The 20,143-nt window shown below is 43.5% G+C and overlaps 1 protein-coding gene across 3 annotated transcripts in view; it reads right to left on the bottom strand.

Moving 5' to 3' along the window:
- LOC117361116 (phosphatidylinositol-binding clathrin assembly protein-like) overlaps positions 1-20,143 on the bottom strand; it is a 273,794-nt gene that overhangs the window by 200,223 nt on the left and 53,428 nt on the right. For all 3 annotated transcript variants that reach the window (XR_004539594.1, XM_033946028.1, XM_033946029.1), the window contains exon 3: positions 9,656-9,731. Coding sequence is in view for 2 of the 3 variants with exons in the window: in XM_033946028.1 (XP_033801919.1) it covers positions 9,656-9,731 (76 nt within the window). In the remaining variant the exon portion in view is untranslated. The remainder of the gene's footprint in view (positions 1-9,655; positions 9,732-20,143) is intronic.

Genomic DNA, 20,143 nt, shown 5'->3' on the forward strand with positions numbered 1-20,143 from the left:
CCACATTGTAGCAGAAAAGAAATGGCATGACAACAGGTGTTAATTTACTACTGAATGAGCTGGAGTTGGTTGACATGTAGTGCACACTACATCCAGCTCCCTTTTCATTTTGAAATAAAGCAAATAAAGCTGTAACAGAAGAAAAGAGAATGAGGGGCACAGGTAAGAACTGGGATGCACCAGAAAAGGGGCCTAACGCCCTGATTGGCCCAGGTGCCTAATCCTCTCCTATGGGAGGAGCCTTGGTATCTGGGCCAATCATAGTCAGGCCCCTCCCCAGTGTGAAAGGAGATGGCCCACCATTTTGAAGAGGTGGGCATGCTGGCAAGAGGGCGTAGACATTCTTCTTGCTGGCTTTCTACAACATGGTACAAAAGGGGGGAGGTGCTTGAGCTGGGGGTGTTTCTAATCTTCTTATTTCTTTTTGTGTTATGCCCTGATATAAAGACTTACAATAATCCAGCCTTGAAATTATTAATGAATGTATTAATATGTTAAGCGCTTCGGGCTTTAAGACTTTTGATAAGGATCTAATGACACGTAATTTATAAAAACAATTTTTAACTACTGAACTAATCTGGTCATGATAGGTAAGTTCCTGATCTAATGTTACTCCCAATATTTTTGTAACATAGTAGATGAAGGCAGATAAAGACCCGAATGGTCCATCCAGTCTGCCCAACCTGATTTAACTTTAATTTTTTTTATTTTTTTTCTTCTTAGCTATTTCTGGGCAAGAATCCAAAGCTGTGCTTGGATTCCAACTGTCAAAATCTCCATTAAAACCTACTCCAGCCCATCTACACTCTCCCAGCCATTGAAGCCCTCCCCAGCATATCCTCCACCAAATGGCCATATACAGACACAGACTACGCAAGTCTGCCCAGTTCTGGCCTTAGTTCAATATTTACTATTATTTTCTGATTCTAGATCCACTGTGTTCATCCCACGCTTCTTTGAACTCAGTCACCATTTTACTCTCCACCACCTCTCTCGGGAGCGCATTCCAGGCATCCATCACCCTCTCCGTAAAGTAGAATTTCCTAACATTGCCTTTGAATCTACCACCCCTCAACCTCAAATTATGTCCTCTGGTTTTACCATTTTCCTTTCTCTGGAAAAGATTATGTTCTACGTTAATACCCTTCAAGTATTTGAACATCTGAATCATATCTCCCCTGTCCCTCCTTTCTTCTAGGGTATACATATTCAGGGCTTCCAGTCTCTCCTCATACGTTTTCTGGCGCAAGCCTCCTATCATTTTCGTCGCCCTCCTCTAGACCGCTTCAAGTCTTCTTACGTCCTTCGCCAGATACAGTCTCCAAAACTGAACACAATACTCCAAGTGGGGCCTGTACAGGGGCATCAACACCTTCTTCCTTCTACTGGCTACGCCTCTCTTTATACAGCCCAGCATCCTTCTGGCAGCAGCCACTGCCTTATCACACTGTTTTTTTGCCTTTAGATCTTCGGACACTATCACCCCAAGGTCCCTCTCCCCGTCCGTGCATATCAACTTCTCTCCTCCCAGCATATACTGTTCCTTCCGATTATTATTCCCTAAATGCATTCCTCTGCATTTCTTTGCATTGAATTTTAGTTGCCAGGCATTAGACATTCCTCTAACTTTTGCAGATCCTTTTTCATATTTTCCACTCCCTCTTCGGTGTCTACTCTGTTACAAATCTTGGTATCATCTGCAAAAAGGCACACTTTTCCTTCTAACCCTTCAGCAATGTCACTCACAAACATTGAACAGGATTGGCCCCAGCACCGAACCCTGAGGGACTTCACTACTCACCTTTCCTTCCTCCGAGCGACTTCCATTAACCACTACCCTCTGATGTCTGTCCGACAACCAGTTTCTAACCCAGTTCACCACTTTGGGTCCTAACTTTAGCCCTTCAAGTTTGTTCAACAGCCTCCTATGAGGAACTGAATCAAAGGCTTTGCTGAAATCTAAGTAAATTATATCTAGCATATGTCCTCTGTCCAGCTCTCTGGACACCCAATCAAAAAATTTAATCAGGTTCATTTGGCACGATTTACCTTTTGTAAAGCCATGTTGCCTCGGATCCTGTAACCCATTAGATTCAAGGAAGTACACTATCCTTTCTTTCAGCAACACTTCCATTATTTTTCCAACAACTGAAGTGAGGCTCACCAGCTTGTAGTTTCCTGCTTCATCCCTGTGACCACTTTTATGAATAGGGACCATATCCACTCTCCTCCAATCCCCAGAAATCACTCCCGTCTCCAGAGATTTGTTGAAAAAGTCTTTAATAGAACTCGCCAGAACCTCTCTGAGCTCTCTTAGTATCCTGGGATGGATCCTGTCTGGTTCCATCGCTTTGTCCACCTTCAGTTTTTCAAGTTGCTCATAAACACTCTCCTCCGTGAACGGCGCAGAATCTATTCCATTTTCTCGTGTAACTTGCCAGACAATCTCGGTCCTTCTCCAGGATTTTCTTCTGTGAACACAGAACAGAAGTATTTGTTTAGCACATTTGCTTTTTTTCTCAACACTCTCCACATATCGGTTCCCAGCATCTTTTAGTTTAGCAATTCCATTTTTCATCTTCCTCCTTTCACTAATAGATCAGAAAAAAATTTTTGTCTCCCTTTTTTACATTTTTAGCCATTTGTTCTTCCGCCTGTGCTTTCGCCAGACGTATCTCTCTCTTGGCTTCTTTCAGTTTCACCCTGTAGTCCTTTCTGCACTCCTCTTCTTGGTTTTTTTTATATTTCACGAACGCCAACTCTTTCGCCTTTATTTTCTCCGCCACTAGTTTGGAGAACCATGTCGGCTTCCTTTTTCTCTTGTTTTTATTGATTTTCTTCACATAAAGGTCTGTAGCCATTTTTATCGCTCCTTTCAGCTTAGACCACTGTCTTTCCACTTCTCTTTTGTCCTCTCATCCTAACAGCTCTTTCTTCAGGTACTGTCCCATTACATTAAAGTCAGTACGTTTGAAATCTAGGACTTTAAGTAACGTGCGGCCGCTCACCACTTTAGCCGTTATATCAAACCAAACCATTTGATGATCGCTACTTCCTAGGTGAGCAGCCACTCGAACATGGAGATACTCTCTCCATTTGTGAGGACCAGATCCGATATCGCTTTTTCCCTTGTGGGTTCCATCACCATTTGTCTGAGCAGAGCCTCTTGAAAGGCATCCACAATCTCCCTACTTCTTTCCGATTCCGCAGACAGAACATTCCAGTCCGCATCCGGCAGGTTGTAATCTCCCAACAGCAGAACCTCCTCTTTCCTTCCAAACTTTTGGATATCCACAATCCTTATCAATTTGCTGCGATTGAGTCGGAGATCTGTAGACTACACCCACGTAAATAGAAATTCCATCTTCTCTTTTCAGAGCGATCCATATTGCTTCTTCCTCTCCCCAGGTCCCTTGCATTTCAGTCACATTTCAGTTGTAGTTACTTTTTGAAGAGAGGTATTAGAACATAAGAACATAAGCAGTGCCTCTGCCGGGTCAGACCATAGGTCCATCCTGCCCAGCAGTCCGCTCCCGCGGCGGCCCAAACAGGTCACGACCTGTCTGAATCACCAGAAGGGGCCCCTTGCCACCTTGGTTTCTCATTAAAGTCCTATCTTCCCATCAAAGTCCTCACCCTCCGGTCTTGCCCATGCACGACCTGGTTGGCTTTCTATACTTATTACCTGGTTAGCTTTCTATACTTGTGTTACATCCCAGCACCTCTCTCAGTATCCCACGATCCCTTTATCCCTCAGGAATCCGTCCAATCCCTGTTTGAATCCATGTACCGTACTCTGCCTGATCACTTCCTCCGGTAGCGCATTCCAAGTGTTCACGACCCTTTGGGTGAAGAAAAACTTCCTTGCATTTGTTTTGAACCTATCTCCCTTCAGTTTCTCCGAATGCCCTCTCGTACCTGTTGTCCCCCTCAGTCTGAAGAATCTGTCCCTATCCACCCTCTCTATGCCCCTCATGATCTTGAAGGTCTCTATCATATCTCCCCTGAGCCTCCTTTTTTCCAGAGAGAAGAGCCCCAGCCTATCCAACCTCTCGGCGTATGGGCAGTGTTCCAGCCCTTTTACCAGTTTCGTTGCTCTCCTTTGGACTCTCTCAAGTACCGCCATGTCTTTCTTGAGGTGCGGCGACCAATACTGAACGCAGTATTCCAGATGTGGACACACCATCGCTCGATACAATGGCATGATGACTTCCCGCGTCCTGGTTGTTATGCCCCTCTTTATGATGCCCAGCATCCTGTTGGCTTTTTTTGAGGCTGCTGCGCACTGTGCAGATGGCTTCAGTGATGCATCCACCAGCACACCCAAGTCTCTCTCAAGTCTGCTATCTCCCAACAATGCCCCCCCCCCCAATTTGTAGTTGAACAACGGGTTCTTTTTCCCTATATGCATGACCTTGCATTTTTCCACGTTAAAGCGCATTTGCCATTTGTTTGCCCAGTCTTCCAGCTTGTCCAGGTCCCTTTGCAGGTCCTCACACTCTTCCCTGGACCTAACTCTGCCGCACAGTTTGGTATCGTCTGCAAATTTTATAACCTCGCACTTTGCCTCCTTTTCCAGGTCATTGATAAATATATTGAAGAGTAACGGCCCCAGCACCGATCCCTATGGCACACCGCTCGTGACTCCCCGCCAGTCAGAATATTGGCCCTTCACTCCGACCCTCTGCAGCTCTGCAGTCTACCCGACAACCAGTGCTTGATCCATCTGTGCACATCCCCTCCCACCCCGTGGTTCCACAGCTTCCTAAGCAGCCTTTCATGTGGCACCTTGTCGAAAGCCTTTTGAAAATCGAGGTAAATGATGTCTATGGGTTCCCCATTGTCCACCCGACTGCTTATTCCCTCAAAGAAGTACAGAAGGTTCGTTAGGCACGACTTTCCCTTACAGAATCCGTGCTGGCTAGTTCTCAGTAGGCCATTCCTCTCGATGTGTTCGCAAATGCCGTCCTTGATCATAGCTTCCACCATCTTCCCTATAATTGAAGTCAGGCTCACCGGCCTGTAGTTCCCGGGGTCACCCCTTGATCCCTTCTTGAAGATAGGTGTGACATTCGCCAATTTCCAATCCTCTGGTACCTCTCCAGTTTTCAAGGATAGGTTGCAAACATGCTGGATTGTGCCCGCTATTTCTTGTCTTAATTCCTTCAGAACCCTTGGGTGGATCCCGTCCGGGCCCAGTGATTTGCCACATTTTAACCTGTCTATCTGTTTGAGGACATCCTCCTTACTTACCTCTATGTGCTCCAATTTTTCGGCCTGTTCCCCATTCATGAGCTCCTCTGAGTCCGGTATATTAGATGTATCTTCACTCGTGAAAACCGACGAGAAGAACGTGTTCAACCTCTCAGCTACCTCTTTATCCTCCTTAATCACTCCCTTCCTATCCCCATCATCCAACGGCCCCACCTCCTCTCTCGCTGGTCGCTTCCCCTTTACGTAACTGAAGAATGCCTTGAAGTTTTTTGCCTCCCTGGCCAGCCCCTCCTCGTATTCCCCTTTTGCTTTTCTAACCTCTCGGTGGCATTCCTTTTGGCATTTCCTGTGCGCCTGGTGATTTTCCTCCGTTGGGCCCTTTTTCCATCTCCGGAAGGATACTTTTTTGTCATTTATTGCCCTCTTTACTTCAGTTGACATCCAAACCGGGTCCTTTGACCGCTTGTTCTTGCAGCCTTTCCTGAAACTGGGGACGTACATTCTTTGTGCTTCCTGCAGGGTGTCCCTGAATAGGGTCCTGGCGCTTCCTACAGTCTCCATCCTAAAGATGTTTCTGAGCTTCCTCCTCACCATTTCCCTCATAGCAACATAGTTCCCTTTCCTGAAGTTGAGTGCAGTTGTTGCGGTCCTCCTTACTATGGGTGTCCCCCTTTCTAATGTGAATCTGATCGCGTTGTGATCACTGTTGCCTAGTGGTCCTCCCACTTCTACCCCTCTTGCAGGCCCCCCTAATCTGTTTAGGATGAGGTCAAGAGTAGCACCCCCTCGCGTCGGTTCCTTGACTAGTTGCTCCATGAAGCAGTCCCTCACAGCTTCTACAAATCCTGTTTCCCTAGTGCAGTTGGAATGACCCGTACTTCAGTCTATCCCCGGGTAGTTGAAGTCCCCCATCACTGTTACACTTCCAGTCTTGCATTCCTGTCTCAGTTCAGCTTCCAAGTCGTGTCCGACTCCTTCTGGCGTACCAGGTGGGCGATAGTACAGCCCCAGTTTTATATCTGCACCCTTGTTTCTCGGCAATTTGACCCATAGCGATTCCAGCCCCTCTGCCTTTGTCGCCATATCCATCCCGACCGAGTAGATAGAGTCCTTTATATATAGTGCTATGCCTCCCCCCTTCTTGTGGGTCCTGTCCCTCCTGTAGAGCTTGTACCCCGGCAGCGCCACATCCCATTGATTTTCCTCTGTCCACCAGGTTTCTGTAATTCCAATTATATCCAGGTCCTCCCCCTTGGCCACGACTTCTAGTTCACTCATCTTGGCCATGAGGCTTCTTGCATTTGTGTATAAGCACCGCAGGTCCCGTCATTTTTGCTCCACCTCTGCATTTACCTCTGCATTTACCTGGGCCGCCTCCCCTTGAGTTTCGGGCAGTTCTCCCGTTCCCTGTGCTTCTGCTTTGCTCTCAGCCTGTACCCTCGTAACTTTCAGCTTCCCCATATTCCCGCCACCCCACTTCCCCGCTTTTCCTCTGGGTTTTCTAGCCCTACCGGCCCCCTCCTGGGCTATCATCCCTTGAACCTCTATTTGATCCCCCTTGCCTTGTGGCACCTCTATATTGCCCTCAGCTTTCGCCCTCGTGCCACCCAGTCCCCCTGTGTCTTCATGCCCCTTAGTCTCCTCCCAGCAAGCTCCCTCGCTGTCTGATCACAAGATCCACCGGTCCCTCTACTTCCTTCCTGCAGTCAGCCCATTCAGCATCTGTTCTGGATACTGTTGTCCGAAGCGTCAACATCAGTTCAGCTGTCGGCTTTCCCCCTCTCCTCAGTTTAAAGCCCTCTCGATCTCCTTCCTCACATTGGCTGCCAGAAGTCTAGTTCCCGCTGTGCTCAGGTGTAGTCCGTCCCGCCGGTAGAGCTTGCTCTTTCCCCAGAAGGACGTCCAGTTCCTCACAAAGTGGAAGCCCTCCTCTTGGCACCATCTCCTCAACCATGCATTCACAGCCTGGAGGTCTGCCTGCCTCTTTGCATCTGCCCTCGGTACAGGCAGGATCTCTGAGAATGCTATCCTCCGTGTACTTCGCTTCAGCTTTCGTCCCAGGACCCTGAACTGGTCAGTCAGTGTGGCTATGCAGAAGTTCCTCCGGCTCACATCATTTGTTCCGACGTGGATTATCACCGCAGTCTCCTCCGTCTCTGCTCAGTCCAGGATCCTCTCGATCCTATCAGTGATGTCTCGTGTCTTGGCCCCTGGGAGACAAGTCACTAGCCGGTCCTCCCTTCCTCCGGCTACGTGACTATCTACCTCTCTCAAGATCGAGTCTCCCACCACAATAGCAGACTTCCCTTTCCTCAGCAATCTCCTTTGTCTCAGGTCCGTGTCCTCAGTGTAGAGCGGTGTCTCTCCCTCAGGGTCCTGGTGAGTCGTGGTCTCCTCCTCTTGCGTGGTTCCTCCGCTAGGTCCCTCCCCGGTGTCGCCTTGTGGATCCTGGGTCTCGTCTGCCGACATCCGTCTGTACAGCTGCTGGTCCTGTTCCTCCACCTTCCTGTAGGCCTCCTCGATGAATCTCTCGAGGTCCCTCACCTGGTCCACACTGGAGCCTGCTCCGTCTGTGTCCTTGGTTGACCAGCTCGTCTCCTCTGTGGTGCGGGGTCCCTCCAGCCCCTCCAGTTCCTGGACCCTGACCCTCAGTCTGCCGACCTCCATCCTCAGGCTTTCCAGTTCCTGACACCGACTGCATATGTACTCCCGCCTTCCCAAGGGGAGGTAGTCGTAAATATTGCACTCTATGCAGTATATGGAAAGTACCTCTGGGATCCTGGGTCCTCCATCGCTCTTGTAAAGTGCTGGTGTGCTCCTGGTGATTCTGGAGTCCTTGGCTGTCTTCTCTCGGCCCTTCTCAAGGCTCCGCCCCTTTTCAAGGGGGAGTCCGACGCTGCCTCCGACGCGGTGGGGGTGGGCGGAGCGTACTCTCGCCGCTTCCCCGAACCTTCAGCTCCCACTTGCCTCCTTCTCCTGCTCTGCCCCGACTCTGGCCGCTTCCTGGTTGCTTATTGTCTTAAGAGAATCTGTGATGAAGGTGTAAGATCATTTTTCCATGGGAAAACATTACGGAAGATTTGGTTACGTTCAATGCTAACATATTATCCTTTAGCCACTGGCTTATTTGTTTTAATTTGTTGTTTATGATTGTTATCTCATTGAGATCTACTGTATTTCAGGGGTACAGGAGCTGAATATCATCTGCATATGCATAAGAGGAGAATCCTATAGATTGACTGAGGGTTAAGAGAGAATATCATGCATGCTTGTCCTTGAAGAATCTGTTTTATTCTTTTTGGATCTTGCCAAGTACTTGTGACCTAGACTGGCCACCACTGGAAGGAGGATACTGGGCTTGAACCTTCAGTCTAACCTTATATCCATATCCCCACCATTTGTTTTGCTTCATTAAATTATGACATGTCACATGAATAAATATTCACGGTGATGATTATGTGTCCATAAACAGACATCAGAATATTCAAGTTTCTCTGCCTTGTTTCTACTGATATAAGGAGACAACTCATTGGGGTATGGACTGGTCTAGCAGGAAATAAGGAAGCACATGTTTAACACATACCATCTCTGGATAATTTTTAGGTTGTCTAGGTCTCAGAATCTACAAACTTGATATGTACCTTGGTTTCAAAATGTCACCACCAAAGAAATCATCTCCTCTTATGTTGGCATTACATTTTAAACTGTACTGTCCAAGGATTCCAGGGCTCATATTGAAACCAGCATTCCTGTACCACAAAGCTTAATCCTAAAGAGAACTATGTATGCTGATGTAGAAAAGCTTTTTGTTTAATTTGTGGCATTATGGATATGAATTTACAGGTACCAAGGTGCAATTTTAGGCACCACAGAAATCTATAAAAAAATTTTACCCCTCCTAAAAAGGGGTCCTTCCACCCAGAACAATTTTACCAAAAAAAAAAAAAAGAGGCACTTAGAATATTCAAATACAGTTATTTTATAATTTAACTCTAAAACAAAAAAAAAATCCCCTTGTGCCTTTAAAGAGTTTAGTAGCAAACAGCCAAGAAGAAAGAAGAGGCCATTACTAGAGTGCCCAGTCAAGACAATAAAAATAAATTAAATTTATCTGGGTTCTCTAGTGCAGTGGTTCCCAACCCTGTCCTGGAGGAACACCAGGCCAATTGGATTTTCAGGCTAGCCCTAATGAATATGCATGAAGCAAATTTGCATGCCTATCACTTCCATCATATGCAAATCTCTCTCATGCATATTCATTAGGGCTAGCCTGAAAACCCGATTGGCCTGGTGTTCCTCCAGGACAGGGTTGGGAATCACTGCTCTAGTGTAACTATTTATTTTAAAATCAAGAGATGACTTCTTAAGTTTTTTTTAAAAGAGCAACAATACAACTGTAACAAATGTTTTAAAAATATCATCATCATATATAGATTCTCACCCTGCATGGCACTTTTATCCAAGAAGTTGTTTAGATTAAATAATGTGTTTCGGGATGCAAGATACTGGATAAAACGCTGTAGAGAAAAGAAAACAAAACAAAACAAAAAAAAACAACAACAAATAGATAAGTAAAATACAAACCTTGTAACACTTTCAACTGTTTTTTACTCCTAACAGAAGGGGATGTTTTTATTTTTTTTTCTTAATCTTTTCAACAAGCATCTTATAAGATCAAGAAAAAGATCAAAACCAAGAAGAAAAGCAATATCTAATCTACAGGGAAAAAAAAAATATATGTGTATATATATATATATATATATATATATTATCACCTTGATCTAACAAACTTATCTAAATTGTAGTGACTCAAATACACATCTCTTATGCGTCAAAACAACACACTTTCAAGGGTAACGCAAGAAAAACACCATCCCCAACTCAAGTGTATATGCTTCAGGGCAAGAAGCTACTTATATTCCTGCTTAGAACTCAAAAACATCAGAAAACATCTATACAGAAACTAAAGACTCTCTATACTTAGGTAAGCCTTAAAAACCAGTAATTTACCCTTCACCGAGGATGACAGTAGCCATTAGTGCTGCCCAATTCAGGAAAAAAAAAATTTTGATTCGTTTTGATTCAGCCTATTGAATTGGTTTTTCGATTCGATTTTCCTGCCCAATTGTGTGTTTTTTTGGGGTTGGTTTTTTTTTTTTTTTTTTTTTCCAAACATCCTGGTGGGTTTGTTTTACAGCCTCTTCACCCCCTTTGCCTTCTCCTAACCACACTGGCGCTGTGGTGTAAACAAAATAAACAAACAAAAAAGACTTTTCCTTTCTCTGTTAAATCCTAGCTCACGTTTGCAGTCTAACACCAGCTCTGGCAGGATACACATTTCAAATCTGACATATTGTAATCACAAATCAGAAAATAAAATTAGTTTTTCTACCTTTTGTTGTCTGGTCATTATTCAAATTTTGTTGGTCTCAGGCTCTGGTTGTCTTCTGATAACTTGCTTGCCAGGGTCTCCTTCTTTCTCCCTGCTAACCATCCATCTTCTATCTCTGTCCTCCCAATCCGTTTTTCTTCCCTCCCCAGGAGGTCTGGCATCTTTTCCTTTTTTTCGTCTCCCTCCACAGATCCACCTTTTCTTAACTACCCTTTCATCCAGCATCTCTCCTTCCTTCCCCCACCACCTCAAGGTCCACCATCTCTCCCTTTCTTTTCTCAACTACCCTCCTATCCAGTATCTCTATCCCCCCTCCACACCATCCCTTGCGTCCAACTTCTCTCCCTTTCTGTTCCTTCCCTCCCTAAATCCCATTGTCCATCATCTCTCTCCCTCTCCTCTATTTTCAAACCCATTTCTTCCTCCCCAAAGTCAGAGGAGGGGGCGGGACCGCGATGGAGAAACCAGCTCCGAAGCGGTACTAAGATCGCTAATACCGCAATCTTGTTTGCAGGCTGTTCCAGCTGGAAGGTAAACAGTGCGGGGAAGCGGAAGGCCGAGGGGGTGGGAGCTGGAAGCACGATGCGGGGGGGGGGGGGGGGGGAGACGGAAGCTGACAGCAGCACTTCCCGACTGACCCTCCCCCCTGACTCTTCTGCTTTAGGGGGGGAGGGTCAGGCGAATCGGAAAGCCGGGTTTTTTTTGTTTTGAACCGATTCGAATCGTGAATCGGGCAGCACTAGTAGCCATCAGAGTGGATCTAAAAGAAATAACATCTTGAGGATCTTCTAGAAAAGCGGTTAAATAACTGCTCTCAGGAGTATTAGTCTCAATTGCATCCCCGCCCACCCCTCACCCCCCCTTAAAGATGACCTCTCCTCAGAGAAAGTTTTATGAACACAGAACACATTTAACACAGGTAACAGTTTCTACATTAGAAAGCTGTAAAACCTCAAAGTACTTCCTTAATAAAATATCTAGTGCCAGTAAATATTCCAGTAAAATTTAGAAATCTAAGATTTAGATGAAGCAAATTATCTAAAATTTCTAATGAATGGTGAACAGAGAGACTACACCTATTGCCTGTGACTCCAATTTCAAATGCTTCTCATAAAGAACATAAGAATAGCCTTACTGGGTCAGACTAATGGTCCATCTAGCCAAATATCCCGTCTACACAGTGGTCAATTCAGATCACAAGTACCTGTCAAAAAAACCCTCAAATACCGTATTTCCCCGCATATAAGACAGCTCTCTGCATGTATAGGCTGCAAAAAAAGGGCGGCCTATGTTTAAAAAACGGAAGATAAGCTGCCCCATGGTATTATCTGCGGCTTATCTTTAAGGTACCTCCTCTGCGGGGGCAGGCTGGATACCGAAGAAATTGTTGCTGCCCTACACCGCTGGAAATTCGCCATCTGCCATCCAGGGGTCTCCGAAAAAAGTACCTAGTTATATAGGCCGCCCCATTTAACTAGGCTGCACCTCATACACGGGGTTTGTAAAACCCATGTATAAGCCGCGGCCTCTATATGGGGAAATACGGTAGTAGCAAAATTCCATGCTACTAATCCAAAGTAAGCAGTAGCTTCCCCTATGTCTATCTCAATAAGAGACTATGGACTTTCCTCCAGAAACTTGTCCAAAACTTTTTTTTAAAACAGCTATGCTAACTGCTCTTATCACATCCTCTGACATCGTGTTCCAGAGCTTTAACTATTCTCAGAGTGAAAAAATAATTCTTCCTATTTGTTTTAAAAAGTATTTCCCTGTAACTTCATTGCAGGGAGTAAAAAAATGGATCCACTTGTACCTGTTCTACACCACTCAGGATTTTGTAGACTTCAATCATATCTCCCCTCAGCTGTCTTTTTCCAAGCTAAAGATTTCTAACCTCTTTAGTCTTTCCTTATACAAAAGGAGTTCCATCCCCTTTATCATTTTGGTTGTTCTTCTTTTAACCTTTTCTAGCTCCACTATATCTTTTATGAGATAGGGTGACCAGAATTGAACACAATACTCAAGGTGCAGTTGCACCATGGAGTGATGCAGAGGCATTATAATATTCTTTAGTCTTGTTTACCATCCGTTTTATAATAATAACTACCATTGTTTTGATTTTTCTGGCTGCTGCCACACATTGGGCAGAAGGTTTCAGCATACTGTCTGAAATGACACTCAGATCTTTATTGGGCACTGACCCCCCCCCCCTCCCCTAGTATTGAAGCAGCTTCACACGGAGCTTTTGCATATTCGCTTTTCCACATATTTCCACCCCAGGACTAGCAGGGACCCCTGAGGAAGACAATTTGTCAAAACACAGACCATGTTGGATCCAACACCCCCAGCGGACTGGGTCCTTACGGTTTTTATGTGGATTACTACGTTGTTTTTTGTTTTGTTTTTTTAATCTTTATTCATTTTTTCTTTTTTTTTTAATTCTTTATTCATTTTTACATATTACAACAAGTGTATCAGATGAAATAATTCAAAATTGTATATATACACTTGATTAACTTTCATGTAACACTTTAAATATAACATTTCAGTCAATACCTATGTTCTATAATATCTTAAATATTATAAACTACATTTAATATCTTAAGAATTAATATTAGGATAGAAAACCCTCCCATCCCCTCCCTCTCTCTACAGAAATTCCATCTACAATATATCAAAATTATTAACACATTCATATACATTATAGTATTAATAAATATTACCCACCCACAACCCCTCATGTCGAATATCTTGCTTTGGGAAAATGTTATTACTCATTGCAAAAATCTGTTAATGGTCCCCATATTTTCTGAAACTTATCAAAATATCCTCTCTGTGTTGCTATTGTATGCTCCATTTTATATATATTAGGTAGTAGGCTTAACTGGTGGTTAATACAAGGTTAGGATACAGATTATGAATAGGGGCGGTATTTTAACCTCCCTTGAATACCTTGTATTAACAATTTAGTTTTCATTGATCTTCACGGCCCTCAGAGATGCCACCAAGGGTTCAATAAAAGATCATAACCCCTGGCTTTATGCACCCAATCGGCACTGGGTCGGTTTAAATATAAAACTAGTTGAGTCTTAATGTGAATTATTTTGTGTTCTCTTATTGTTTTAATGACTTAAGGTTAATATCATAATTCGCTAAGAAGTTTTAAATCAATACTTAGCTTAACCAAGGTGGTGGTTGACAAGGGATATAAAAGCCAACATGTTTCACCCGTAGAGGGGGTTTCCTCAGGGCTACTATCCCTGCAATAAAAAGCTTACTTTATTAACAGGAACGTTAAGCATAATATTGAGAACCATGTATTACTAAGTACCCACTAGCAATAAAGCTATAAACTCATACCTTTTTAATACTGGCTTCTCACGACGTGACCACCCGATCAAAATTCCCAAGATGGCCGCGGCGTGGTATGGCAGTCTTTAAATATCCCTGACCCGGAAGTGGGAGGTGATGGGGGAGGGGCCAAAAGCCACTACCCACTAAATCACCCCAAACCTGCGAGTCGAGGAAACCTTACAACAAGATTTGATAATGAATAATTTTTTTAATATAATTTTTATCCTCCCGTCCTATACATAGAAAGGGAAGAAAAACTAAACCCCAGGGAGATGTCATAAAAGGGATGACCATTCTAATTCAAGATTAAGACCGTGAGGGATAACCGTATTTAGGCGGTAGATCCATCGTTGCTCTAGATAGTTTAACTTAGCTTCCAGATCTCCTTGTACCCCTTGTGTAGTCAAAGTGTCAATAATTCTCCACCTGATTTGGTCCACCGAATATTGCTTGGACAGCCAATGCTGGACTAGAGGGGCCGACTGATTCAGCATTGGCTGTCCAAGCAACATTCGGTGGACCAAATCAGGTGGAGAATTATTGACACTGACTACACAAGGGGTAGAAGGAGATCTGGAAGCTAAGTTAAACTATCTAGAGCAACGATGGATCTACCGCCTAAATACGGTTATCCCTCACGGTCTTAATCTTGAATTAGAATGGTCATCCCTTTTATGACATCTCCCTGGGGTTTAGTTTTTCTTCCCTTTCTATGTATAGGACGGGAGGATAAAAATTATATTAAAAAAATTATTCATTATCAAATCTTGTTGTAAGGTTTCCTCGACTCGCAGGTTTGGGGTGATTTAGTGGGTAGTGGCTTTTGGCCCCTCCCCCATCACCTCCCACTTCCGGGTCGGGGATATTTAAAGACTGCCATACCACGCCGCAGCCATCTTGAGAATTTTGATTGGGTGGTCACGTCGTGAGAAGCCAGTATTAAAAAGGTATGAGTTTATAGCTTTATTGCTAGTGGGTACTTAGTAATATATGGTTCTCAATATTATGCTTAACGTTCCTGTTAATAAAGTAAGCTTTTTATTGCAGGGATAGTAGCCCTAAGGAAACCCTCTCTACGGGTGAAACATGTTGGTTTTTATATCCCTTGTCAACCACCATCTTGGTTAAGCTAAGTATTGATTTAAAACTTCTTAGCGAATTATGATATTAACCTTAAGTCGTTAAAACAATAAAAGAACACAAAATAATTCACATTAAGACTCAACTAGTTTTATATTTAAACCGACCCAGTGACAATTGGGTGCATAAAGCCAGGGGTTATGATCTTTTATTGAACCCTTGGTGGCATCTCTGAGGGCCGTGAAGATCAATGAAAACTAAATTGTTCATACAAGGTATTCAAGGGAGGTTAAAATACCGCCCCTATTCATAATCTGTAAACCATTTTATATATATGACATACAGAATTCCACCAAAAGTTGTAATTTAATCTGTCATAATTTTTCCAATTATATGTAATCTGTTGAATGGCTACTCCAGTTAATGTAAATAAAAGTTTGTTATTATTTGAGAAAATTTGACTCTTTGCTCTCATTGCCATGCCAAATAAAATAGTATCATATGTCAAGGCCACCGGATTATCTAACATCCTATTTATTTGAGGCCAAATTGATTTCCAAAATAATAATATAAATGAACAATAGAATAAAAGGTGATCTAATGTACCAGCCTCAAGATGACAGTGCCAACATCTATTAGACTTAGAGCTATCTAATTTTTGTAAGCTCTATGCAAAAGAAAGAACCATGTTTGTCTCATAAATGCAGACACTGTACATCTCATCCTCCAAGACCAAAGTCATGGCCATTGAGATGCATTAATTTGATGCTTAATCTCAATACTCCAAATGTCTCGAAGGCCAGTTTTTGATTTTTTATTCACAAATCCAGATATTAATTTATACCACTGTGCGGCTTGGCGACCCATGAAATCCACCTGAAAGCATAAGAATTCCATACTATATTGATTATTAAGAGTTTTCCATTCAGGGAACCCCGCCTGAATGGCCTGCTTCAATTGCAACCATCTAAAACTTTGTGATTTGTTGAGACCAAACTTATGTTGCAATTGTGAAAACTCAAGCATCTTACCATTAGATATTAAATCTTCCAATGTAGGTATTCCAATGCTTCCAGATGATTTTAAAACCGCCAATTTTGATCTTGGGGTTTAGCCAAATCGTTTGAGTTGTTGATTTGTTTATCGGAATAGGAGTTAGATTAATTACATATCTTAAGGTTTTCCATGTATCAATAAATATTCTATGATCTTTATATAACCTTGCCATTTTGATACTAAGAACATGACCAAGTCGCAAAGGAAACATGAGTCTCCATTCTAACCAGAACCAGTCTGGGATATTATCAATGGGCTCTGGGAGGACCCAATACATATCTTGATGCAATATATAGGTCTGATGATAACTATAGAAATTAGGAAAATTTACCCCACCCTCCATAATTGGATTTTGTAAAGACACTAAAGCAATTCTAGGAATTTTACCCAGCCAAATAAATTTTGTTAGAATACTATTCAACTTTTTATAAAAAGACCCCTGGAAGAAAACTGGTAACATTACCATTTGGTAACAAACCATAGGTAAAATCATCATTTTAACAGTTTGTACTCTCCCCCACCAAGATAAATGCAGAGGATTCCATTGCTCACACATTTCTGTCACCTTTTGTAATAAACATTTTTCATTTATTTTCATTGTATCGTCCACTGTATTTTTGATCCAAATTCCTAAATATTTTAGACCATCTTCCTTCCACACAAAAGAAAATGCATCAAATAAACCCTTTGTACAATGTACATTAAGTGGAAGAACTTCTGATTTATTTCAATTTATCTTATAACCTGAAAACTTTCCAAATTTCGCAATCAATTCAAGCAAACATGGAATGGTTGTTTCTGGATTTCTCTAATAAAGCAAGATATCATCCGCATAAGCAGATACTTTATATTCTCGATCTGAACCCTGTATCTCCTTTACCTGTTGGATAGCTAATAACAAGGGTTCCAAAACAATATCAAAAAGCAAAGGAAATAAGGGACAACCTTGCCTAATCCCCCTCTGCAAATTAAAGCGTTCTGAAAAATTATTATTAATATATAACCTAGCCAATATTCTTCCCGCCTTATTTGAGTTTCCATAATACAAAGTTTGCTGAGAAAATAAATCTTTCCTTACCAATTTAGATGAAATCTCATTGTATTTACCTTTAACTTTTAAAAGATTCTGTTGTGTAGAATATTCCCACTTTTCTATTAACTTTGATTCTAAAACTTTAATTTCGTGCTCTAAATCATAAAATTGTTTCCTGATCTGTTTCTTAAGATGAGCCGAATAAGAGATAATTTGACCTCTCATAGTTGCTTTAAAAGCATCCCATAAAACTTCCATAGAGATTTCATCCGTGGCATTAAGTTGGAAGTAATCTTTCATTTTTTGTAAAAAAATTTCACAAAATATTGGATCAGCAAGCAATGTATTATCAAATCTCCATATAGGTCTACTACTATCTAGATCAGGGGTGCCCAATACGTCGATCGTAGCTCAGGAAGGCAACGTGAGTCGATCGCGGAGCCCATCCCGGGCTCCGTGATAGGGATTCATGTTGCCGTCCTGATCTACCGGGCCGATCAGCCTTCCTCTGTGTTCTCCCTAGGGCCTTTTAGCTGGGCAGTCCGCCCAGCTGTCATCTGCTGCTGCAGCCGCTGCTGAACATTAAAAAAAAACCCGGCTTGGAGATTTCAGCCCGTAGCGAACTTATGCTCCGGGCTCTAACGTGTGCGTGCCGGCTTCCCTTCTCCTCCCTCCGAAACCGAAAGTTATGTCCGGGGGGAGGGAAGGGAAGTCGGTACGCACATGTTGAGAGCCCTGAAGCAAACGTTCGCTACGGGCTAAGGCGGGAGACAGGTTAGTGAAGTATTTCCTCTTCTTGCTGCCAGGTCCTGCCTAATTTCTGTTTCCGCGAAGACAGGACCCGGCAGCATTTCCCCCAATAGGTCGATCGCAATGCTGGTCGGCCGAAGCAGGAGAGCTTGGGGGGGCGGCGGCGGCTTTCTGGCCTGTTATTGGTGGCGGTTTGGGTCCTGGTCCCCGATGGCAGTTTGGGTCCTGGTCTCCGATGGCAGTGGCAGTGGCTTGGGGGAGGGCAGGGAGAAAGAAAGAAAAAGGGCAGGCAGGGAGACAGAAGGAAAGAAGAGAAACAGAAAAAAAAGAAAGGGAGGCAGAGAGAAAGAAAGGGCAGGGAGAGAGGAAGGAAAAGTTGATGGAGGGAATGAGATCTGGAGGAGGAAGCATACAGGTTAAAAGAAGGGAAGAAAGATTGGATGCACACTCAGAAGAAGAAAGTGCAACCAGAGACTCATGAAATCACCAGACAAGGTAGGAAAAATGATTTTATTTTAAATTTAGTGATCAAAATGTATCTGAATTTATATCTGCTGTCTATATTTTACACTAAGGTCCCCTTTTACTAAACCGCAATAGAGGTTTTTAGCGCAGGGAGCCTATGAGCGTCGAGAGCAGCGCTGGGCATTCAGCGCAGCTCCCTGCGCTAAAAACTGCTATCGTGGTTTAGTAAAAAGGGAGGGGGGTATATTTGTCTATTTTTGTATGGTTGTTACTGAGGTGATAGTGAATAGAGTCATCTGCTTTGACCTCTTTGAAAAACCCTGGAATAGGAATGATAATTAACATTTTCTATGCGTACAGTGTGCTTTGTGGGTTTTTTTTTAATTTTATTGCTGGTAGATTATTTTGACTTGGTCATTTTAAAAATAGCTCCCAAGCCAAGAAAATGTGGGCACCCCTGCACTATGTCAACCAGTTCACCTTTATCCATACCTTCAAAAGTGCTTTCTAGCAGTCTTTGACTGTACTATGCAAATGTAATAAAATAAGGTCATTAATATTAAAACTGTAGTCATAAGAACATAAGCAGTGCCTCTGCTGGGTCAGACCAGAGGTCCATCATGCACAGCATTCCGCTCACGCAGCGGCCCATCAGGTCCAGGACCTGTATAGTACCCTCTATCTATACCCTTCTATCCCCTTTTCCTTCAGAAAATTGTCCAATCCCTTCTAACGAGGTCATTAATATTAAAATGACCTCTCCAGGCAATTCTTAAAAATCAACGCACCTCCATTTATGAGGAATCTGAACCAATATTTACAGGCAGAGTCTGAGCTGTTATAGCCTTATTTTCCTGTCAGTGCCAGAGCGCTGATGGTTCAGGCACTGACAGGAAAATAAAAGCAGCTCTCAGACCTGCCACCAGTCCTGATTTCTTATAAATGTAGCCCAAAAAAAGCCTAGTGGTCTAGTTCCCTCCACACTGCCATTGCTGCCACCCACAGATTCCCTCCCCACCCCATGAAGAAGATCATCAGGAGGGATGCTCATTCCCTCCTGCTGCAGGCTTTTTTATCAATGGGTGCAACTGCTGTGTGTGCACAGCACACTCACAAGAGTTGTGCCTATAAAAAAAAGAAAGAAAGATGGTCTTCCTACAGCAAACTTCCAGCCCAACAGCCCCTCACCACACAATCCTTGTGGTCTAGTGCAGTATTTCTCAGCTCAGTCCTGGAGTAACCCCTTGCCAGTCAAGTTTTCAAGATATCCACAATGAATATGCATGAAAGATATTTGCATATAATGGAGGCAGTGTATGCAAATCAAGTTTATGCAAATTCAATGTAGATATCCTGAAAACCTGACTGGCAAGGTGGTACTCCAGGACCAAGTTAAGAAACACTGGTCTAGTGAGCCATCCTCCCCTCTGACATACCCCTGTACTCACCAGCAGCTATCTACCCCCTCCCCCACAAACAGCCTCCCAGAGCCCGCCCCCACCGCATACAAGCTTGGTGGTCTAGTGAGCCGTCTCCTCTCCAACCCCCTTCGTATATTTTTTAGAAGACCAGCAGGAGAGGTGCTCACTCCCTCTAGCGGGCAGGCCCGAATCTTCAAAATGGCAGGCCTTCCCAGGCCAATAAGGGTCTTAGACCTCTCACCAGTGTATCCCAGGATAAATCAGGAAGGGAAAGGCCCACTATTTTGAAGAGGCAGGCCTTTCAGCTGGAGGGAGCGAGCACCCCTCCTGCTGGCCTTCTAAAAAAAGTATGGGGGTTCGGAGGGTCACTAGACCACC

This window comes from Geotrypetes seraphini, chromosome 5 (assembly GCF_902459505.1).
Source record: "Geotrypetes seraphini chromosome 5, aGeoSer1.1, whole genome shotgun sequence".
Lineage (NCBI taxonomy): Eukaryota > Metazoa > Chordata > Amphibia > Gymnophiona > Dermophiidae > Geotrypetes > Geotrypetes seraphini.